The 22,351-nt window shown below is 42.1% G+C and overlaps 1 protein-coding gene across 5 annotated transcripts in view; it reads right to left on the bottom strand.

Annotated features, from left to right (window-relative positions):
- Positions 1-247: 247 nt before the first annotated feature.
- Positions 248-22,351, bottom strand: part of grm8a (glutamate receptor, metabotropic 8a) — a 205,696-nt gene continuing 183,592 nt past the window's right edge. Inside the window, exons 10-14 of one of the 5 annotated variants that reach the window (XM_029462254.1) lie at positions 21,793-22,159; positions 12,215-12,283; positions 2,742-2,882; positions 2,411-2,520; positions 248-1,055 (exon numbers count right to left, since the gene is read on the bottom strand). In XM_029462254.1, coding sequence (XP_029318114.1) covers positions 1,043-1,055; positions 2,411-2,520; positions 2,742-2,882; positions 12,215-12,283; positions 21,793-22,159 — 700 coding nt within the window. In that variant the 3' untranslated portion in view covers positions 248-1,042. The remainder of the gene's footprint in view (positions 1,056-2,410; positions 2,521-2,741; positions 2,883-12,214; positions 12,284-21,792; positions 22,160-22,351) is intronic. The other 4 variants (XM_029462253.1, XM_029462256.1, XM_029462257.1 and 1 more) reach the window with 4 other exon arrangements.

Here is a 22,351-nt window from a genome sequence, read left to right as displayed (position 1 = left end):
GGGGAAATAATCAGCTGTAAGTATGCTCGCTAATCAAGTACTTATCTGCATCTATAGTACGTACAATATGCATGATGCGGTATTAATTTGTATGTAAAGTAATGCAGACATTTGAATGGATTATGCAGTGCCATAATCCATAACTGTCATCCATCCATTTATCTACAGATCATTCAAGAGAAAAAACAACCTGCAAAAGGGATTACCCTCAAAACCTACAATAGGTACAAACCACCACGAATCTACACATTTGCAAAACATTCCTTTATTATAAATAAATCTCCTTTTTGTATAAAAAAACTGGCATGCTTCAACCATGGCATTTTACAGGTTCACAACCCAAGGCTACAACCCGGTTAGCCAAGACAGCAGGAGGAAACACACTCATCTCATTATGCAAGGGCGATCCATCGGACAACGGTGAGACAAGAATGAAAAAATCGTCACAACCACAAAAATACTTACAAGTAGAGAATAACAACAAACATGTTTGAATCTCGTAAATGTTCTCTTACATTTCTCTTTTTAAATATCTTTTAAAATGGAATCTGTTAAATCTCTGTCCCAGCCCCACATTTTGCCCTTTTAGATATAATGTCTACATGGTCTGAGTTTTTTTCTTTTTCTTTTCATTTTTATGATTTTTTTGTGTGTAGGTTTTAATAGTTACTCTGTCCACCACAGTGTCCTATGGTAATGTCACTTTTTTCATGATGTCTCTTTTTTTTCTTCTTTTTAAAACAGGTAAGTTCATGGTAGGACCAATGAGCTGTGAGCAGCGGGAAAGCAGGCACACTGACTGGCTGTTTATGTGGTCCCACCTCTCTGTGGTGTGATGCGGAACAATACAAAATGTCTCATGCTTGGATTCCATTGGGCGCTCAGTCCGTCCGCCAGCTCTCCGTCCAATCGGCCAAGAACGACCGCTCCTTCTTTCGCTTGGCACTGCCCCAGGACACGCCCCCTCTTCTGTCAGTTCCCTTTTCGTCATCCTCTGTGGTCCCATTAAATGGCATGATTGCTGTAGCTGACATATGTCGTCTTAGTTGATGAAGCTGCGTGATTGATGAAAAGGGAGGAAGATGGAAAGAAGATGGGGCAAAAGGTCAAGAAAAATGGGAAAAAGAGTGAGGAGGCAAAGAGAGAATGAAAGAGAAGAGACAGATTGGAGGTGTGGAAGGGGAAAAGGAAGAGAAGAAAGCGCAGTTGAGAAGAGATTTTGCTACGGATGGTCATGTAACAGTGTCACATCCACAGTCCACCTGAGTAGTTGGGGCTTTTTGTCAAACCCATTATGCCGCGTGTCTCCTCAAGCGCTCCACGGTAAATGTCAATATTTTTGGAGCAACGTTGGGCCTCTTAACTGCGCCATTGTTATATCTGTTATTATATATCTGATGCTTTTATTCATTATTTTTCTTTCACTTGTGTTTCACTATCACACTGCTGGAATAATGGAAAAAGGTCCCGGATGAAAATATATATCTATGAAATGTGTGTTAGCGCATGCAGACTGGAAAATTGCCCGAAGCTTGTCATGATATTTTCTGAAGAGCACACTTAAGCAAAATGTCAGGTACCGAAAAAAGTAGAGACTCTTAAACTTGCTTTCTGCTCATCCCCGTTGGAAAGAAACAGTTGCTTTAACCATATGCCACTAATTAATTTGCAATTTCACTGTAAAGTTAATAAGTATGTAAAGGAGATGACGAAGCAGGTAAACTATTGGCTAAATGTGTGACCTAAAACTGTGACCTTCTTCCTTCACTGATGCTAATAAAGTGCTGACGCAAATTCCCTTTGCCTTCACACGTCTGAAAATCATTGCACTTCTGCATGCAGTTTTCACAGACTGAACAGAAACACATGCACAGCAAGGTTGAGATAGACGTATATGTATATTAAGACGCATGTACAAACCACCACTCGCAGACACGACTATCGAGAGAAACAAACACTCACCAAGGGACACACAAATCCACTTTGGCAGATTGATGGAGACTCATACAAGACCATGCCGGCACACATGCACACACTCACTAAGGCGCACATGCACTCCTGGCATTTCAGGCGCATATTGCAGACGTAGGAGAAGAAGGTCAACACAAAACGGAGCTTTGAAGTGAAAGTTGCAACGCTTCGCTGTCGGAGCTCGGAGAAGACACTGTTGCAGCTGTGTTGCCGTGCAAAAAAAAGTCAGGCGTGAAATTATTCTTTTTTAATTGAAAACAAAAAAAAAAAACTCATGCAATCTGTACATCTGAGCATACAGTAGATGTAAAGGGGGTTATATTGATTTGTTTGTATATATGCATGTGTTGAAGCTTTATATGGATTTCAGTGGGTCTGAAGGATATACTTTTATATAATATATTATATGTATAGTTATAAAACTCCCGTGTTCTCTTACTCACTGTTGGTCTCCATGCTCTCACATAGCTCAGTCTTCACCTCTCCGTTGGGCCGGTATCCTCCCTTCTGGCTGAGTTTCCCCGACATGGTGGCAGCTGTCACAATTGCCTGTATCATCACGCATTCACATTCAGTCATTTCATTAACTGCAAATGAAGACTAGTGGCACGGTTTCCTTCTTTGGTGTGTTGTAATTCCACATAGTGTATTGTCAGACTTGATATCCTCAACCCATCAGCATGAATCATATATAACATCAGTCAAAACTATGGAATGAAACCAGTTCGGCTATGAGAAATATAAGACTCGAGCATTTCATAGAAACTCACCTTGAAGCTGGGTTTTCGTTTGGGTACGTTCTGCTCGGGGTGGAAGAGGATGATGTAGACCTTGGGCATGTAGAGCATCCCCAGAGACACAGAGGCAGACAGGCTGAGAGAGATGGTCAGGGTTGTAGTTTGGATATACATCTAGGGAGGAGAGATACAGACGGAGAGAAAGAGAGAGTTATTTATCACATTTCAAGTTGTCAGAGATGGTCTGTGTAATCGTCCAACTATAGAATATGTCTGACGAGGGAAAGAGGAGAAGGACAGATGGGAAGACAGGAAGTAAATGATGGTCTAACAAGAGTGAAATTAGCAGAAAATGTGTGTAGTGACAGCTACAGTGACACACAGGCAGGTAGATCAAATGATATATGAAATGACGGCACCAGTGAAGTTGCTTAATTGCCCATGTGCTGCGGAGCTTGTCTCTTTGTCGATGAGTTTGAAAAGGTTCTTAGCATTTTTTTGGCAGGCTAAAACACCATACGGGTGTGGTTTATTCCATCAGGCAAGTCGAAAGTGAAAGAAATTACACAGAATTGATTTTCAGCAGTGTTTCCCTGAAAGTTTGGAGGAAGTCTGGCCTACATTAGCACCTAAAAGGAACATAAAACTTCATTTTCACCTCCAAAAATCTGTGAATCTCTATTCATTCAGTCACATTGTCAAACAGACAGCAGAATGTGTCCTGTATAGTGGACTCGATGGCAACAGTGAGAGGGTATCGTCAGTGGACTGAAGGACGGATATGATGACACGTACTAGAGGCAGAAATTGTAACGTTATAATAATTAAAATACATTCGTATAGCACTTTTCCCGCGGTACTGTAGAAAAACGAGTATCGTCACATTTTCAGAATCGGCAGATGTAGATGATCGTATCTGTACAGGAAGTGAATTCCTGAGTTTGGATCAGATCCCCTCTAGTCACAAAATCGGACCTGGGAAAAGCAAGAAGTAGCTGACTAGCTCATCTCAATTTGGGCTCATCGGGTGTTAAGAGATCCATTATGTGGCGGTGGGCCGCTCCAAGTTGTGCTTTAAAAGTGTGTAATAAAATGTTTTAATTTGTAGAGGAGCCAGTGTAGTGATGCTTGGACAGGTGCTTTGCCAATGCCTGTTAAAAGCCTGGACCAGTTTTGGCCGTTAAAGTTGCATCTGACTGAGGAAGGATTACCAAGAGTTGCAATAATCAAGTCTGGGAAGAAGAAAAAAAAGGCATGTATGACCTTAAAATCCTACATACATACATATATACATACACCCAACTACATTAGACTGAACACATATTCTGCCAAGTAAGTTTGAGGGAAGTTATTGTACAGTGAAACAAGAAGACAGTCGAGCACACGAGACACACGTATACACACTGCAGAGGACTGAGCTCTAGTCCTCAGGTCCTTAGTGAGTTTCAGAGAATAGTTTGGAGGAGGAGAGACCTGACACAGCTGACAAGCTCTCAAGACATGAAGCTTATCAGGCGACCACTGTCTGCTGTATATGGACGGAGATGGAGGGAGGGAGGGAGGGAGGGAGGGGTGAGATGGATGGATTTATGGGAAAGAATAGTAGAAATGGGAGGACAAAGCCATGAAGGAAAAGTAATAAAGAGTCATGGAGAGAGAGAAGGAATGGAGGGAAGTTATGGGACGGGGCAAGTGAGGAAAAGAGAAGATGATAGCGCCTCGTGGAGACAGAGATCAAGTGAGAAAGAGAGTTGGAGAGCTGAAAGGCTGGCTCTACATTGTCAAAAATGTGCAGAAGCATACTGATTGAGACAGTGGCGGTAACTACAGCCTGACAAGAGGGAGAACGTAGAGCAGAGAGAAAGTAAATCTGCACTGTTAACTCTGCGATGGCTGCACACGCCTTGACAGCCAGTTTCTGGAACATCACAGTGGTGGTGCAGTTTGCTTAGGATAATGTTTGATCCACCACCGCTGGCTTCATTTCAATAAATGAATGTGTGACACACAGTACAGACAATTGAAAAAGTTGTAACAATGACCAAAACATCTCAGCATAGAACTCCAGTTCTCAGATCACGACATTGGCTCCCAGTTTCCACACAGAGAGACACAATTCTATTGCTTGTCCACAAATCTCTGAAGTGTTTAGGTCTAAAATATTTATCAGATCTCCTGACCCAGTACGAACCTCGCAGATTGCCTTGTTCTGGATTACAAATCTAAACATGGCCTTCTATGCTGCTCAAATGTGGAACAAATTGCCAGAAGAGCTAAGAATAGAGACAACGCCGACTACTTCCAAATCCCACCTAAAGACCGACCTGTTTACTGTTGCTTTTATTGAATTTTCTTTTATAATCACATTTATTGCTTTGCTTTTATTCTATGTTCTTTTGCTTGCTTCCTTTTATTATTTTTTCCTACCGAAAGAACGAGATCACGGGTACAAGCGGCCGAAATGGGTTTTCTCAGACGGGTGGCTGGCGTCTCCCTTAGAGATAGCTCAGCCATCCGTGAGAGACTCGGAGTAGAGTCGCTGCTCCTTTACGTTGAAAGGAGCCAGTTGAGGTGGTTCGGGCATCTAGTAAGGATGCCACCTGGGCGCCTCCCTAGGGAGGTGTTCCAGGCACGTCCAGCTGGGAGGAGACCCCGGGGAAGACCCAGGACTCGGTGGAGAGATTATATCTCCTCACTGGCCTGGGAACGCCTCGGGATCCCCCAGTCGGAGCTGGAGGATGTGGCCCGGAGAAGGGAAGATTGGGGTTCCTTACTGGAGCTGCTGCCCCCGCGACCCGATCCCGGATAAGCGGTAGACGATGGATGGATGGACTTGTGCTTTTACTTGCATATCCTGTAAAGCACTTTGGGTTGGTATATAAATAAATGTGCCTTGCCTTAGACAATAAAGAATAACTCCCTTTATGTTACACTGCTCAGTATAATGAATAATATATCAATAAAATACTTATACATCAACTATAGAAACATGAAGTGCTAGCATTCCTTGGTGCCTTAATAATATCAAGACCAAGTGGGTGAAGTTGGGAAAAAAACCTTATTAGTCACAGTGTGCTCAATGTTCTTTTTCTTTTATGTGGCAATTTCATTCAGAAATCTTTGTAGGCTGTAAATGGTGTTACGTCTCTAGAAAAAGTTTCACTTTGAGAACACATTAGAAATGGACATTACCAAAGAATAAAGAGACATGACCCAAGGATTCTCAATTTAGAAGAAACAGCCATGAGCTGTCCTCCTATGATTGTGTTTAACCAGACTATTGTGTTCCCCAAATGAAGTACGGAATACTTGAGAATTATGTCTGTAATAACGTTAAGCTTTCAACAAAAATGCAATACATTTAACTGAAACCTATAATAGACGGAAAAAACCTGAGTCGCCTCTCTTGCTCTTTAGATTATCATCTTATATTTGTACATCTATAAGGACATTCCCACGCTGCTTTCCCAATGCTGACCATCCACATTAGATGCCTAACCAAAACTCTTACCATATCCTTAACCTGATGACTGCACCCAAGTCTTAACCCTCAAACAGACTTTTGAAGAACGCTTGACATAAATATCCTCATTCTCAAGGTTTCACACTCAAATTGGTCCTCACAAATATAGAGGAAGGGGAACACACACACACACACACCTGAAGGTGTAAGTTGAGAACCAACGACAGTAGCCGCAGGGAAAGTGCAACGCCAGTAAACTTCACTCGCACACGCATACACACACACACACACACACACACACACACACACACACACACACACACAGATAAATAAGTATACAGGTTTGTTACCGTTTAAACTAAACAGTGCAGACCAACCTGTTGTCACACAAACAGAATGTATAAGTTGGCGCTACATAACAATTAATGACACATTCAAACTTTTTTTTTTAATCTTTCACCTGGATGACTTTACTATGGCAGCATCACAGGATCACCAATCAAGCAAGAGAGGGGGAAAAAAGAGTGAGAGAGATGCAAGAGAGAGAATCTGTGGATTCATTTGTACTTTGCTGGAAATGTGAAAAAGGAACAACATGGCAAACAAATTGCACCCAATTGAATTGTACTGATATAGGGATCAGTGAATGACTATCAGGGAGGAACAGATGGAGTGTTTTCAGTAGGAGAGAGACGCCAATAAAACTGAGATTAGGAAAAAGACGGATTGAAAAGAGTGAAAATTGAATAATCTTCAGAAAAAAAGGGAAGAGTAAGAGTGAAAATGAAAGGAAACCAGATATTCCCTTAAGCAGTGAACTTACTCTTATCAAAACAGCAGCAAGGCTGCTGATAGCCGCTTCCATTACATCTAGCCTTTGGTCCAAAGTTGTAACTTCCAGCTGTTATTTACACAAAGACACACATACATACACGCACGCACCGGAGACTAAACCAGTACCCTTCTGTCTTGCTGTCCACAGCTGATATCAGCTAAAAATGTGTGCATCGAAAGAGCGCTCTATTATCCAAAAAGTCACACTCGGAAAGTAGACAATTAGATGCGGATGGCTGCATACAATGTGCTCCCTCAAGGTTTAAGACATTTACAGACGGAGACTCTCTGGTCCGTGATAGGAAGAGATTTGGAAATAGGAACAGAGGGGTGGAGTGATGTCTGATGTGCTTTTAACACCTGAGGAGAAAAAGGGATAAAGAGGGAAAAAATAGAAAGAGAAGAAGGTGCACTACATTCTGTGGACAAATACTCGGCTTAGTGCGGCACTTACTTTTAGTCCTAAGGTTAAAGAAAGTGATGCTTTGGCTAAATTGTTGGTCAGTGTCAGTTCATTAATTTTGCCCAAGTCGACTTAGCAGTGCTGCGCTGGTTTTATTATCCTCTCTAGGATACCCATTTAATTTTGTGTTGATGAGAAAACTGCTCATCTAAGGATTTCTGTTGACTAGACACCTTGTTATTTTTCAATTAAAAGAATAGGTCCACTGTAGCCCAGACCTTCTTCATCCTTTATAACTGCCGATAGCACAACCTCACTAAGAGATGCATTGCTTGCCCGGGAAACCTTACCTCATATTGAACATATTTGCAAAAGAAATAATGATCAGGTCTCATTTTATTCTCAGAATCTTGTATCCACAATGATCACAAAACATAGTCGGTCCTCTCAGACCCAGTAGGACACAGCACACAGCTGAATCCCGGGTCAAACATTGTTTGCGAAAGGGTTTGCTTTTAATCTGGGTCTAGATGGAGCCGCGGCACATACAGCAGAGTTGGAGCCACTTTGATGATCCCACACAACTCGGACATAAGTGGCTGTTTTGGTTAGTTGCCAGGGCAACAGCGGCGCGAGGAGGATGAGCTGAACTTTGTCGGGTTCATGCTTCAACAGAAGAGATGTGTTCAGGTAACGGTGAGGTAAACGCTTCATCACATCGGGTGTAACTCTTTGACCGTTTGATTCCTCATCACCTCCGAGCTAGCGGATGTTCAAACCAGTTACAGATTGTGTTGCTAGTAGTGCTAGATACTATAATTGGTAAGTTATGATTAGTTTTCCCCAAATCAATTATAGCTTATGCTATCGGACACATACAATCCAAGAGTCTGTGGGAGGAGTGGCTCCCAATGAAAGTGTGGGTTTCCCCTCGGTTACTTTCAGGAGATGTGTTATGTTAGAGCTCTTCAGTCCTTTACTACATTTCTTTGTCAAGTTTCAAACTTGCATCCAGTTTTTTTATCCTCAGCATGGAGGTAGATGTAAGAGGTCAGTTTTGTCGATGCGGCAGCACAGAGATTTATAGGCCTGAAGTCGATACATTTATCTCAGGGCAATATGAGCGTTGTCTGTTCTGGCAACAACGCCCTTTTATTTAAGTGGTTATTACTGAATAGCTGTAAAATAATGTCACTCCCGGGAGACATGGCTGATCCAAAAGTGAGGCAGCCTGGTAGTTAGGCCACCCATCAATGAGTTAATATAAGTGTAGAGAGAGTAGTCTTCTCTTCGCAGCAGATAGCTGAGGCATGACAGCTAACGTTGAAGGCTATTCTGGGACGGCTAGGGTGTACTTTAAATGACACTGTAATAGAACGTACAGCTTATGAACACTACATCAGAAGCCAATTAAGTAAATAGGGCCTATCTTCTGCAGACACCGCAATTTCAACTTGCTGATATACACAGCAGGGAGAAATGTACTGTGTAGACACATTAAGTAAAGACCTAAAACATATGTTTTAGAAATAGACAATTCATTTTTCTGTTCTGCACATTATGTGGGCTCTTCATCTTCCCCAAATACAAGGGAGCAATGTGACTTTAACCAACTCTACTTCGCTTTCAGAGCATATGCAGAGAGTGCTAAAACAAGATGAGTTTAATCACTACTTATGTAATCAGGTTGTCGAGACTTTATTGATTTAAACTGACGCATAACGCCGTGCACTAACAGCAAGCGAGCTTCTGTAATGATTCTGCTAAATATGCACTTGTATTATGTAAATACACCCCGTACCTATCAGGTGTGCGATGTTCAAAGAGAAAACACACGGCAACAGCAAGTAGGTTGTTAGTAGCTCATTTTAGCTGCGTGGCGATTTACCTCCAGCCAGCTGGAACCTTATTTAGTTTTTTTATAGTAAAATGTGGAGGTATCCTATTGTTCACATTCATTTAGGAGACTAGAAGCGGTCAAATAGACAAAGAAATACGTACTATGTCTTTTCCTAACCAATTTTCCTTGACCTTGATTGAAACTGTCATGGTGTGAAAGGAGATTTCATAAGGACTTAGGAAAAGACAACTACGGTGTTAAAAGACACTGACTGCACTTACACTAGGCCATGTAATTATGCGGTGGGGGATGTTTTTGACGTGGGTCTGCCGTTTCTTTAAATGTTGCTGCCACAAGGTAATGTGGGACGGCCATTATCTCTTAGGAAAGGAGATCATGCACCCGGCCTACGCTAAAGGAGATAAGAAAGGAAACATTGAAGCACCTTTTGCGTTAGCATTTAGAGAATTCCACCAGCTCTTATCCTGGCTGCCACTTGTACACAAAAGCAGTCCCGGTGTAATGCAACAAAATGCACTTGAAGCAGTCTGAATAGCTGCATGTACAAGCGTGTGCTCATACAAATATGAATCAGATTATGCATGGGCTTTAAGAGCAGAAACACACACACACACACACACAACACACACACGCACGCCTCTCATGCTTGATGAACCGAGGCACGGACAATTCGAAGTCATTACACTGCTTCTCTGATTATTGCAACTCCTTTCATATGTATCACAGAGCGAGAAAAAAGGGTAGTGAAATCAAAGAGCTCTGGCCAGCAACATGGCCACCATAGCCAAAAGCAGAGAAAGTGGCAGATAGAAAGATACAGAAAGAGAGGAAGAAAGACGGACAGATAGTGTGACTATGAAAGACATTATGGGTAAAGTGGTTCTGGTTAGCAATCATTGGTAGACAAGTGGAAGTAGGAGTAGACAAGAAAGGAGATGGAGAGAAAGGCAGAGCGAGGACAAAGCCGTGCAGAAGGACAGTGAGACTGGCCTTAGGAACAAAGACCCGCAGCACTTTCTGGCACGGCCATGTTGTTTGTGATATAATTGAAAGTTTTCCCCGCGGAACACTTGCACGGAAGCTCACACGTGTTCATACTAACACTTCCACAAACTTCACTGTGCTCAACCCAGCAACCAGGGTGTTTGTTGTGTGTTGCCAAATGGCTGATTAGTAGGTTGGTTGCCTGTTGTCACTTGGCAATTGATTTTTGAGGAAGTAATTAAAGCATAATCCCCTTTAGAAGAATTCCATTGTTGATAAAAGTGTTGATATATTACAGTCAAGCTCATTAGGAATCCCTGCAACTACTGAACCCTTCTTTCACATGTATCCTTTTTTACGGACACGTCTTAAGCTACAGAGAAAACACTGGCACAATCGGATTTTCTCCATTTAGGATTAATTGGGAGAAAGTGATTGATTGGAGCTCAAGTAAAACAGAAGTGTCATAGTGGAAGAACAGCTGCCCTTTACATGTTGCACTGAATAGCTTTGCATGTGTATTAAGTTGAACTCATGTTTAACTCTCTGCAGTCGAGGAGCCACTGAGATCTCTCGCCAGATGTCACTCCACTCTACTTTTGTCTCTCAATTGAAATAAATGACTGCTGTCTACTTTGTTTCATGTCCCGAGTCAATGAATGGTAGGAGAAGAAAAAAAAGAGATATGGAACAAGAAAAATGTTGATAATGAGTTCAGGTGTCGGTGAGAGGTGCTTGTCCTAACCGAACTTTCAAATAACCTTTAAACTAGCAAAGTGACTTTACAGGCAGCCCGAGGGTCCTGAACTAACTTAACAGTGCCTTTTAGTGTAAAAACCTCCTGTACGTGTGTGTGTGTGTGTGTGTGTGTGTGTGTGTGTGTGTGTGTGTGCGTGTGTGTGTGTGTGCGTGTGTGTGTGTGTGTGTGTGTGTATGTGTGTGTGTGTGAGACTGTGTGTGACTGTGTGTGCCTAATTGACACCACCTGGTTCTGTCCACTCACACCATGGGACCACTCATCATTGTAATCACTTGAGCCATGGGAGGGTGAGCAGATTTTATTTTTATTTATTTAAAAAAATGGGAGCATGGCCAAACCAGTTCGTACCGCTTCTGAATGTGAAGGATTATGTTTAAAAAAATATCTATTTTGTTTGTAAATATATAATAAATGCTAACTTTGGGCAACATTTTTTATTGACAAATACAATTTAAAAAGAAATTGTGTGCAATTCCCCAACCAATAGTATTGCTAGTTGTTGTGTTGACCAATGAAACGATCGCTGCCTCGTTGTGGGTGCGTTTACTTTACTTCTTAAAACGTCCCTGGCGGGTGGTTACTCTTTATCCCGGTTCATGCACTTCCCCCCTGAAAGGCTTTGTTATATATCCTTCCCTTTCTTTACGACCTTTAGAACAAAAGGACAATTATGTTCGTGCTTGTTGGGGTCAGCACAGGTTGGCATGGTGCAGACGGTGAGCACGGTCCCCGTACACGTCTGGTTGTTCATACTGTTTGCAGTCAGAGCGTCTCCAAGAAAAGACCTCTTCTTTGAAAACTGATTGACACCGGTGATTGTCAACTGCTAGTTGCAAAGTGGACTGCGCGACCCCATCCTCAACCATGCTGGCAAGAAGCATGAAACAAGCTTTAGTGGCACAGGTACCCGAGCATATGCCAGTAAGAATCGGTTTATGCTGGTGGGGAGTGTGCCAGTCAGTGCAACGCGAGCCGCTTTAAGTGGTCTATGACCGCAGTAGTATACTACGGCAATAGTCAACAGGAATGCCACTGGCAAACAATAATGTTACACATTACGGCACCCCTTCACTCACTATAACATAGTGGAGCGCGACAGAGCTAACGTTAACTGTGCATCAAGCCATCTGAGAATGAAAAAATAAAAAGGTAAAATAATTTTATTTGAATAGTGGTAAAGAAAGCAAGGATGAGTACTTACGATAAAGCCTTGGGTGACGGAAGAGGATGAATGAACCTGGTTAAACAGTAACTGCCCGTCCAGGACGCTCTAAAAGTAAAGCAAACACGCCCACAACGAGGCAGGGATCATTTCATTGGTCAACACTACACCTGGCATTCTATTGGTTGGGAAATTTTGACAGGGGTAATTGGTTGAAAGCTGAGAGCAGACGCGTTTCACAAGGGCTAAAGCTCGAGTGCAGGAAATCTGTGCAAGCAACAATATATCTTGAGTGCAAGTATGCAGTTAGAACAGAAGCAGAGCAATTCTAAGCGCAAGCAAGGGCTATTTGAGTGTTAGGGCATGGCTTTGAAAGAAAGTATTACAAAATCTAAACGTGAAAGCATGCTCTCAAAAAAAACCAACACGCTTTTGAATAAAGAAAGGGAAAAGCTCGCTATCTGAGACCACCCCTACGTGGCGGACCAGCGAGCAGTTTGAGTTGGGCATTCACACTACCCAAACGATCCGCACCAAAGAGGAAAACTGTTTGAACTGGACTAAGCAAGGCTGGTGTGAAAGTGCCTTTAATCTCCTTCTTAATATTAAATTTGACATTTTCTCCAAGTTGCACTTCTCAACACGACAATCACCACATTTTTCCAGCACGGTGCTGTGATGAAAAAAAGCTTTGACACATGATTCTGTCCTACAATATTTAAACTTTGAGTCAGTGCAGCTTAATTGGGCCGCAGCGTGGTCACTGTTGTCCACAGGTGCCTCATTATCTTTTCCAAACAGCACTTGGAGAGAATTGATTTTTTCCTCAATCTAATCCATCCTGGGTTAGGGTCTGTTTTTGTGTCATGAAAAAGTGGACAGGGTATTTAATAAAATAATGTTACATCTGTGTTTGCTCTGCCACAGCTTGTTAGCGTGACTTGCGGAACTCTTTTTTTGAGCCAGTCTCAAGGCAAACAAAATTTGAGTTGTGCATAAAGGTTTCATAGTATTGCATACTGTGAGGTTGGCCCTGCTGTGAATAGCTTGCTCTATCTCTCTTTCATAACTGGCGTGACTGTAGCCCCACTGTGCACAGCTCCAGCCAATTAAAATACCCAGCAAGGACTTATGGTGGAGCATCATCCGTCAGCAGACTGCTTTGCTAGTTGTAGGGAAAAATAAATAAATAAAAAATGTGTGACACCATAACTGTAAAACGGGAGTAACTGTTTGTCTGCTCCTCTCTACGGATGTTAAATGTGCCGCTTTCTGAATCTGACGTCATGCATTCTTGATAGAAATTGAGCTGGAAATGATACACAAAACGCTTTCCCAAAGTAATACTGACTCGACTTCATGGTCCCGACCCTCTTTTGTAATTCTAATGATGTGAATAGAAAGGGAAAACATTTCACTTCTCTTAATGGTGTCTTTGTTCAGAACAGTACACTAACTCCTCTAAGGAAATGTCAACAGTGGCCTTCAGTTTCCAGAGAAACACTGTATTTGTGTAGCCACACTTCTACGCTAATTATTGCTAATTGTGGAGAAAAACGAAATAAATTGTTAATGGTTGTATTAATAATAATCTTTGGACAACTATGAAACGAGAGTCAACATTGGCCAATGTGTCCTTCACTAGAGACTCCATGTCTTTAAAAGGTTTCATGAATTGCTTGTGGTTTACATTCACAGCTACAGCCAAAGTAAAGCTTTCTTGTTTGGTCGTGTATCGACATTGACATCTCCGACTAGTGAGGTTGGTAACTATAGTGATTAGAAGTACATGGTGACGTAAGATAGAGGGAAAATGTGAAATACATTGGGCAAGTCAAAGGTGGAAATCATCCCTCTTTGATTTGTCTGTCATGTTTTCTTTCTCCAGATGTATTAGTGACACTCTGCAAGTTGTGCTGAGGCAACTTAAAGACACATATCATGATGTGTCACAGAATACTTTACATTAGTACACACATAAGAATGAAACAAAAGTAAATCACAAACTTGTATACGCTTCGTCTTCGTACTACAAACCAGTGAACTTGCGTACAAACTACTGAGAGCGTGCCTTTTTATCCAGTGGTTTAAAAGGAGGCACAATTTAGGGACAACGCTCAAACACTCCCGACGCTTTGAGTCTGACGGAGCTCTAAAATCCACGAGCCAAATATTTCCTGATCATTGCCAGCAACTGGATGCCAGGTTATTGCATCCGCACGGCAACAGCTTGAAAGGCAACAAACTTTGAATTTCTCTTGGGACCGGCAGGACGAGCAACAAGGCACTGATTAAATTGGGGCATCTGCACCGGATTCATTTATCAATTGCCCAATGTTTTTAATTTTGTCTAAATTATCATCCTCATGGTTAATTAATACGCCATTATTTCCTTAAACTGTTGTTTGTTTGCTCCCCAAACTTCACAGTTTTCCCTGTTCAAAAAAACAATCAGAATTTAAAAATTGTACTGTACAAAATAAGACTATTTTAATCTACTGCAGTGTTAGTATTAAAGACTTTTTTCTTTTTTCTAGAGTCTGACATATGCGGCAATGAAGAAATGACAGCTGCGTTGGTGGAAAATAAACTGAATAAACAACCGCACATGTGATGTTTGTTATTTTAGCATTGTTACAGAGATGGAAGGTTGATGGAGATGATTGTTGGGCTTCATACTGTTCTTCGCCTGTCTCTATCGCTCCGTTGAGAAGGGTTTATGAGTGTGCGTGTAAGTGTATTTAAATGTATGCATTTGTGATATAGAGCATGCATAAGCATACATGGCGTGTAAGTGTGTGTGAGACTGCCGGCGCCCCCCTTGAGCGTCCCCCCATCCTTCAACATCTCACTGTTTGATGTGAGGATCTAGGACTTGATGTCTGTCTCTTCCCATTTTCAGACAGACGACAAAATTCCCACCAGAACCCTGCAAAAGATTGCAAAACCATTCCTTCAAAAATAAATGAAAGCTTTTTTTACTCTGTCCCCACACAGCCTGTTGCAGATAATCACCCAAAGGATTGGTGAATTCTGTCAGAAAAAAGAAGATATGACGTCTTTGAGGAAAGAAACATTGGTCAGAAGTGACTGATCCCTGTACTGTAGGAAGTTAAGAGCAGCTTCCTGGTATTTTATCATGCCTGCAAAAAATAAAGCTCAATACGTTTTTCTTTATTTCAACTCTTACTGAGAAAGTTTGCATTTTGAAGGTAGTTTAAATGTTTTGCTCCCTCAAAAAATGGCTTCATAATCAATTGTTACCACAAACTAAATAAGCATTTTTTCACCAGATTGTCATGTGAACATGTTCACATACAATTATCGATGATGCAGGAATGGTATACTTGCATAATGTGTAATCTGCGTTCCAGGACTTTGCAGCTCATACAGTTCCCTTTTATTATGACTGATATTTCCAACAAGCATCCCATACACACTCTGTTTCTATTGAAATGTTCACATTGGTTCAATAAAACTGCATGTGGGCGATGTTGCATTCAAAGCCGTGTACAATACTTGTAAACGTGGCTTTGTGTAGTCCCTGCATCAATCCTGCAACACAATAATTACTGTAACTCTACTTTTTGCAAGTCACATCTCCTCTACTGTGGGAGCAGTATTCTGCCTGGGAGAAAAACACACAACTTGATTTGTGTAATTCAGGGCAATTTGCATCAATCCTTATTGAGCGACTGTGCCGAGTACAGTCTATTGATAGTTACAGGAATCACCAATCGCTAACATTTAACTGCTCAAGTAATTACATGCTGACGGACAGCTTGTTTAACTTTGTACATCACATTTACTGTAAATCACATACTTCTTTACCAACTTGATTTCATTTAATATACTACTATAACTATACAACCAATTACCTTTTTACAAGATCAGCGTTTTAGTGAAACATAATGGATACCATGGCTACGTCGACTGTAAAAAACGATCTACGGTACGCCGCAGGGGGTCAGCCTCACATACTGTACTGCATTGTATTATTACTGTGATAAATGCAAACAGTGTTTAAGTCAACGTTAACTATCTAGTTGACGTGGACTACAGTGTTGAAACCTCGAGTTTGGCATTTTGGCCGTTGCCATATTGTTTTTTTTTGGAACCAGCAGTGACACGAGAGGGGAAAGCTCAGTACAACCGAACACTGAACAAGGTGACTTAAATGTTCCGATTAAGTTTCATGAACTGACAACAGTTCCACCTGTCAATCATACCCTGCTTATGGTCCATTTTATTCTCAATGGGATCATCCTTTACATAAACTCATCAAATAAAGAGTCGCCCCCTGCTAGCCACTTGTAAGAAACTAGCATTCTTTAATGTTCTCACTTGAAAGTATGCAAGTTTAAGACACTTCTACATTGGCGTCAGACCCAGAGGTTGCTGCTTGGTAGCGTCAAGTTTGGGAAAGCTGTGTGTAATATGTGTGTGTGACAGAGTCGTGAGGTTTAAAAAGGTCTTGACGCCAGAGAGCAAGCATTGACCATCGGTCCGATTCTTGTACTCTTTCTCTTGCTCTCTCTCATATAGTAGCTTGCCTCTGTTGCTCCGTCTGTAGCGTTGGATGCGTGTGAAATCCCACCCCCTCTGTCTGCTACTAGTTATTGACGTCGCTCCCACACTGATTCATTCTTTCTTTGCTGCAGTTTTTCCCCGTGTGTTCACTCTGGCGCCCTCATTTTCTTTTCTTCCAACTCCCTTTCCTTCTTTCATCATCCAACTCGTTTTTATTTTGTTTTAGGTTTTTTTGTTGCAATCGTCTCAGCCCCCCCCTTTCTCCTCGTACCGCTTTTCATTCTGCCTCCCTGTCTATCTTCCTCCTCCTCCTCCTCTGCCACTCCCAACCTCTTCAGATAACTGCAGATTGATTACCGGCGGTTACTCCCGGTAAGGATCTGGGCAGTCACTGGTCCTCCACAGGGACCACAGTCTACGCCGTAAATCTGTCTGAGGACGGTGAGCCGGGACACTGTGCAAATGTGTGTGTGCTGTGTGAGGGGCAGGGACCGTAGATTGTGCGTGTTTTTTTTATATACTCCTGAGGACCAAACGCAATCACGGGGAGAGAAAAAAGATGAGAAATGTTACTCACAGTGAGGACATTTGCCATTTTTCACTTCTTAAAAGGGCTATCTTGAGATTAGGACACTTGGGTCTTGCTTTGGTCTAAGTTAGCCATCAGTGTGTGGATGTCTTTGTAAGTGTGTGTGTGTGTGAGAGAGAGAGGGGAATGTGTCAAAGAGATAATGTAAATGGGAGGCCTTGAGAGACACAAAGTGTATAGGTCTGTATGAATAGCAGCTACTTGAGTGAACCGGTGGATTTATACTGTTCAGAACAAGCGGCTCTGTCCTTCCATTAAAACACTGCAGAATGAAGTCTCTTCCCAAGCTGGGTGAAGGCTGTTGTTTCACTCTGTACCTACTCGTTTAGACCACGGTGTTCATGGCCATGTCTAGGAATGAAAAACGGATTTACTTAAAAATGTCAAATGTTAAGCAGAGAACTAGTCTTGTTCATAAAAGTCGGATATTTTAAAAAGATGCATAATGTCTCATCGCATTTCTATCTCTCAGCAGCTCCTACATGGGTGTACGAGCATAACTCAAATATGTGTCTGCGAAAGCAACTGGTACACACATAATGACACAACACCAAGAGACACACACACACACAAAGTGAGTGGGTTTGTGGGTAGCAGCGGGGTGGTTGATTCCTTTTTTTTATTGGAAGCAGGAGATAACAAGGTGACCATATTTAAGACATCTGGAGAACAGGAGAGGTGGGTTACAGGGTGAAAGAGAGAGAAAGCTAAAAAGACAGCAGAAATAGGAAGAAGAAGAAGAAAAAGAAAGATCTTCTGTCCACAGCATCAGGGAAAGGAATGATGAGGCAGACACAGAGAGCGATAGCTGGAGAGAGGATGTTCCCTGTGGTTAGGGCTTTAAAACAAGCAGAGAGAGGCAGAGCGAAGCACAGATGCACGCACACACACACACAACCTTTCCCATTTCTGCAGGGTGTGGCAGAAGCTGTTTGGAGCCAGCAGCCTCTGCGTGGTAGCATGACTTATTTCAAAACAATAATTCCCTTGTTGGTGATGGTGAGGAATCCCTTCTTCTTTATTTATCTCTCACATTCATCTCCCTGCATCTCTCGCTGAAGCTTTCCCTTTCAATTCTCATCTCTCCTTCTCTTGACGTTTCTTCTCCTCTTTTTCCTCGCCGCCCGCTGCGACTCAGAGCCACGTTGGGTATTCAGGAGGAGAGAAGTGTCAGAGACAGGCATGCGAACAATGGGGAGGAACGAGAGGAAGGGTGTTAAGACGGGGGAGAAAGCAGAAATACAAGGAGCATATGTGAAGAGGTTGTGGATGGGACTGAACACGTTTAAGGACATGAGAGGGAAAGAGGAGCAAGTCCCAGCGAGTGGGTTGAGGACGGAAGATGAGGATGTGGCAGGATCTCAAGTCTGCCAGAAAAGAACCACATAAAGTCATTCTGAGGGCCTTTACACAAGACAATAGATTTTTCTTTCCCCCCCCCCCCCCCCCAACTGTTTTTGTCGTGAAAACTTTCACACAGAACTCCAATATTCAAGTTTTTGTTTTAGGTTATGAGGTTGATATTTCTGAGCTTATGCACCTTAAATACAGTCATCAACCAATCACGTCACACCCAGAAGGCTCCGTAGTTCCATTCAGAAAGAACCGATATAACTATATACAACTGTGAAATTATTATAAAAGCATCTTTGGTCCCATGGTCCAAATCAAGAGCAAACTTAATTACTCAGGAGGACAAAGTTAATCATAATGCGAGTCATGTTGTCATCTAACCTCCAACTAACGTCATTGGAGCCCCTTCCCCCCTCCAACCATTCGGAACCCAAACCTGTGCCCTTGGTGGACGTCTCCTCATTAAAGCCCCATCATTACCTGTTTATTCCTTTCACTCGTCTCTCTTCCACTCTCTCTGTTAGCCAGCCAGCTGCCACACACTCCAGAGGATATTCCAATTAGACACAACATACACAGACACACAACTGTGCACCGGTGGATTTTGCAATTGAATACAACACACCAGACAAACACACTCAAAAGGCCGATACACAAGAAGTCGCCGGTGGACATTATAATTAGCTGCACAAACGTGCCGAGGAGGCTGATCAGCCCAACCGGTAAGACAGGACGCCTCAGCACGTCCGATAACGTACTCACACGCATGCGTGCGCACACACACGGGTGTACCCTTATAAGGCCATACAAACACACACGCATGACTTTGGTAGTCACACGTACGCATGCGCAAACCCCTAAAGGTGCCATGACACATCGGCCACAAACACAGTACAATATGTGCAAGGGGGCATGGACCCACACAACGTACAGCTTAAAAGGTTTAGAGAAGCTTCTAGCTGTCGGACGCTCACCTGTTTGAAACCCATGAATGGATTAAAGCCTCCATCGGGGGAAAGTGAATCAGGAATGCTCTCCTAATGGGTTAGAACTAGTGCAGAGCCCTTTTAAAAGGGGCTAATTGCTTGGCCTCCTGTATTGCTGCTTCCAGCTTTCTCGATATGAATGCAAGTTAATTAAACTCTTACTTAAATGATATATTATAATATTAATAAAGCTGTGAAGCATGTTATTTTACCAGTTTATTGTTGCAGACATTATACCATTTTATATACTATATTAAGTATTTGTTAAATATTACTAAATGATTTGTAAACTAATTGTAAAACAACAGCCAATTATCAACCATTTAAAAAGGTATTAAGTGCATTGTATTATAATCATCAGTTGCAACTTTGTACTTGTATATTTGTATTTCTAGATGGTTTACAAACAATTAGTAATCATTAACAAATACTTCATATAGTATATCAAATACTTTAATGTGTGCAACAATAAACTTACAAATAATGTCAATTCAAGCATTTCTAAAAATTACTAAACGTTAATTATAATTGCATTCAAAATGTATTTATCTATCAATTTACTATTTGTTAATAAGTGTTACCAGAGAAAGAAAAATAACTCCCGTGCATATTAAGTGGGGGAAATGAGCTTGAGCTAAGGAAAAACTCTGACATAACTAAGTAATCCAAGCGGGGTATGATTTCCCTGATGTGTGAATAGACTGGATCACTTTGATGTCAGCTTTTTGTCATGCGACAGAGGCATGCCCCCGCCTTGAAAATGAAAATGGGCTGAGACTCATGGAAACGGAGAAATTAAAATTGCCTGACTGACACATAATAAAACCGCATGCGAGTACACACAAATGGTTTACATGTGTGTACTGCATGCATGTTCAATGCCTGATTATAAAACTGATAAGTTCACAGGACATCTCTTATAGGGCACACACAAGCCATTATTGTTTCCCTAAAGCAGTGGCTCCCAACAAAAGCAAATCAAGCGAAAGCTACTTGTGAGCCTTCCTAACAGGTTATGTGAACATAAGCAATGAGCAGTTAAACAAAAAAGGGATTTCCCCTTCTTATATCATATCATTTGAATGGACTATTAGAGGCCCGAGGAGGTGAAAACATCAAGCGTTTCAACAGAAATATTTTGTATTTCTTTTCTCTCTTCAGGTTGGTAACCACTACCCCACAGTCCCAATTATCTCTCTATGTGTGTATGCATGTAAAATACAGTAGATAGTGTGTAGAAGCTGATAATGGACAACTTACAATATCCAATACAACACAATGTACATCCAGATAATGTACAGTGCATCCATAATGAACCCATCGTTCTGTAGGTGAAGCCTGAACCCAGTAAAGGCTGCCCACACACACACCCGTTCAACTTGTAAAAGTTACATCTCACTCGCATTATATAGCCATCAATAATTGACTAAAGGTAGGAGGAACAAGCTCTACAGTACACAACCCCTCTAAAAGCCAAGGCATGGATCCAGTCAATAAGCAAGACAGAAATCCCTCGTGTACTCACGGGGGATAGTGAGGAGATTTTGAACTCTCAGCCATTAGTATAGCTAAAATTGAAAAACATATCTATCTCTCAGTGCCAAGAGATGCAGTTCTCCCAAAGGTTGTCAGGGTATAGAGAAAGCATACTTTTTGCCGTAGCAATGAATGCAAATTTATGACTCTAAAAAGTGATTCCAAAACTTAAAAATACTGCAAAGATGTCTCTCAGGAGAGTTCCGTCATGCTCACAGAAAGCCCATAAACCACATCATCCCAACCCGCCTGTCAGTGAATTGTCATCTTATAAAAAGACATTTCACACACATATACATTAGTATCACACACAAATCACCTAAATCCATTGAACTCTTCTCTATGAAGTCAAACCAGGAACACATTCACGCTCTAGTCATCTTTCCTGTAGACTGTGGTGTCTCAAACTAAATTGCTTTAAATCCCAAACAGGTCATATACAGGGTAATCCAACAGATAGAAGCGCACCGTGATTGGGATGAAGTACAGACACCTGCAATATACTCACATTCTCTGTCGACGGGAGTTCATAACGGAAAATGTTAATAACAGCAGTTAAAGTATGCGGGTTAGGTGTTTAGAAGAATCAACGCAAACAAATACATAAAACAAAACACCCTTACCCTCTCTGCGGACTGTGACGTGCCAAAGAAGATGGGTATGAACGCCAGCCAGATGATGCAGGTGGTGTACATGGTAAATCCGATGGGCTTTGCCTCGTTGAAGGTTTCGGGAACACCTCGCGTCTTGATGGCGTAGACTGTGCACGTCACCATCAGCAGGATGGAGTAACCCAGGGAGCAGATGAGGGACAGGTCCGAGATGTCACACTTGAGGACGCCGCGCGCCGACAAGGGATCCTGGGTCCGCTGCTCACCGTAGTCCACGACCGTGTGCGGAGGATCCACCGCGAACCAGACGAAGACGCCCAGCAGCTGAACTGAGATGAGTGAGAAGGTGATGGCCAGCTGCGAGGCGGGAGAGATCAACCTGGGAAGTAGAGGATTACTGATATGAGGCGCAGCAGGGGAACGATGCAGGGCTGTAGTATTGTCCACTTTTTTAAGTCTTAAGCTTCTGTGCGTTTGGCCATTCATCTACTTTTAACTTCACTACATTTGCTATAGGTGTATCGTTGTTGCATGGAAATTAAGTTCTTGAAGTTTTTGGCCAATAAAGTAT

Source organism: Cottoperca gobio, chromosome 23 (genome assembly GCF_900634415.1).
Source record: "Cottoperca gobio chromosome 23, fCotGob3.1, whole genome shotgun sequence".
NCBI lineage: Eukaryota > Metazoa > Chordata > Actinopteri > Perciformes > Bovichtidae > Cottoperca > Cottoperca gobio.
This window is presented reverse-complemented; position numbering and strand designations above follow the sequence as displayed.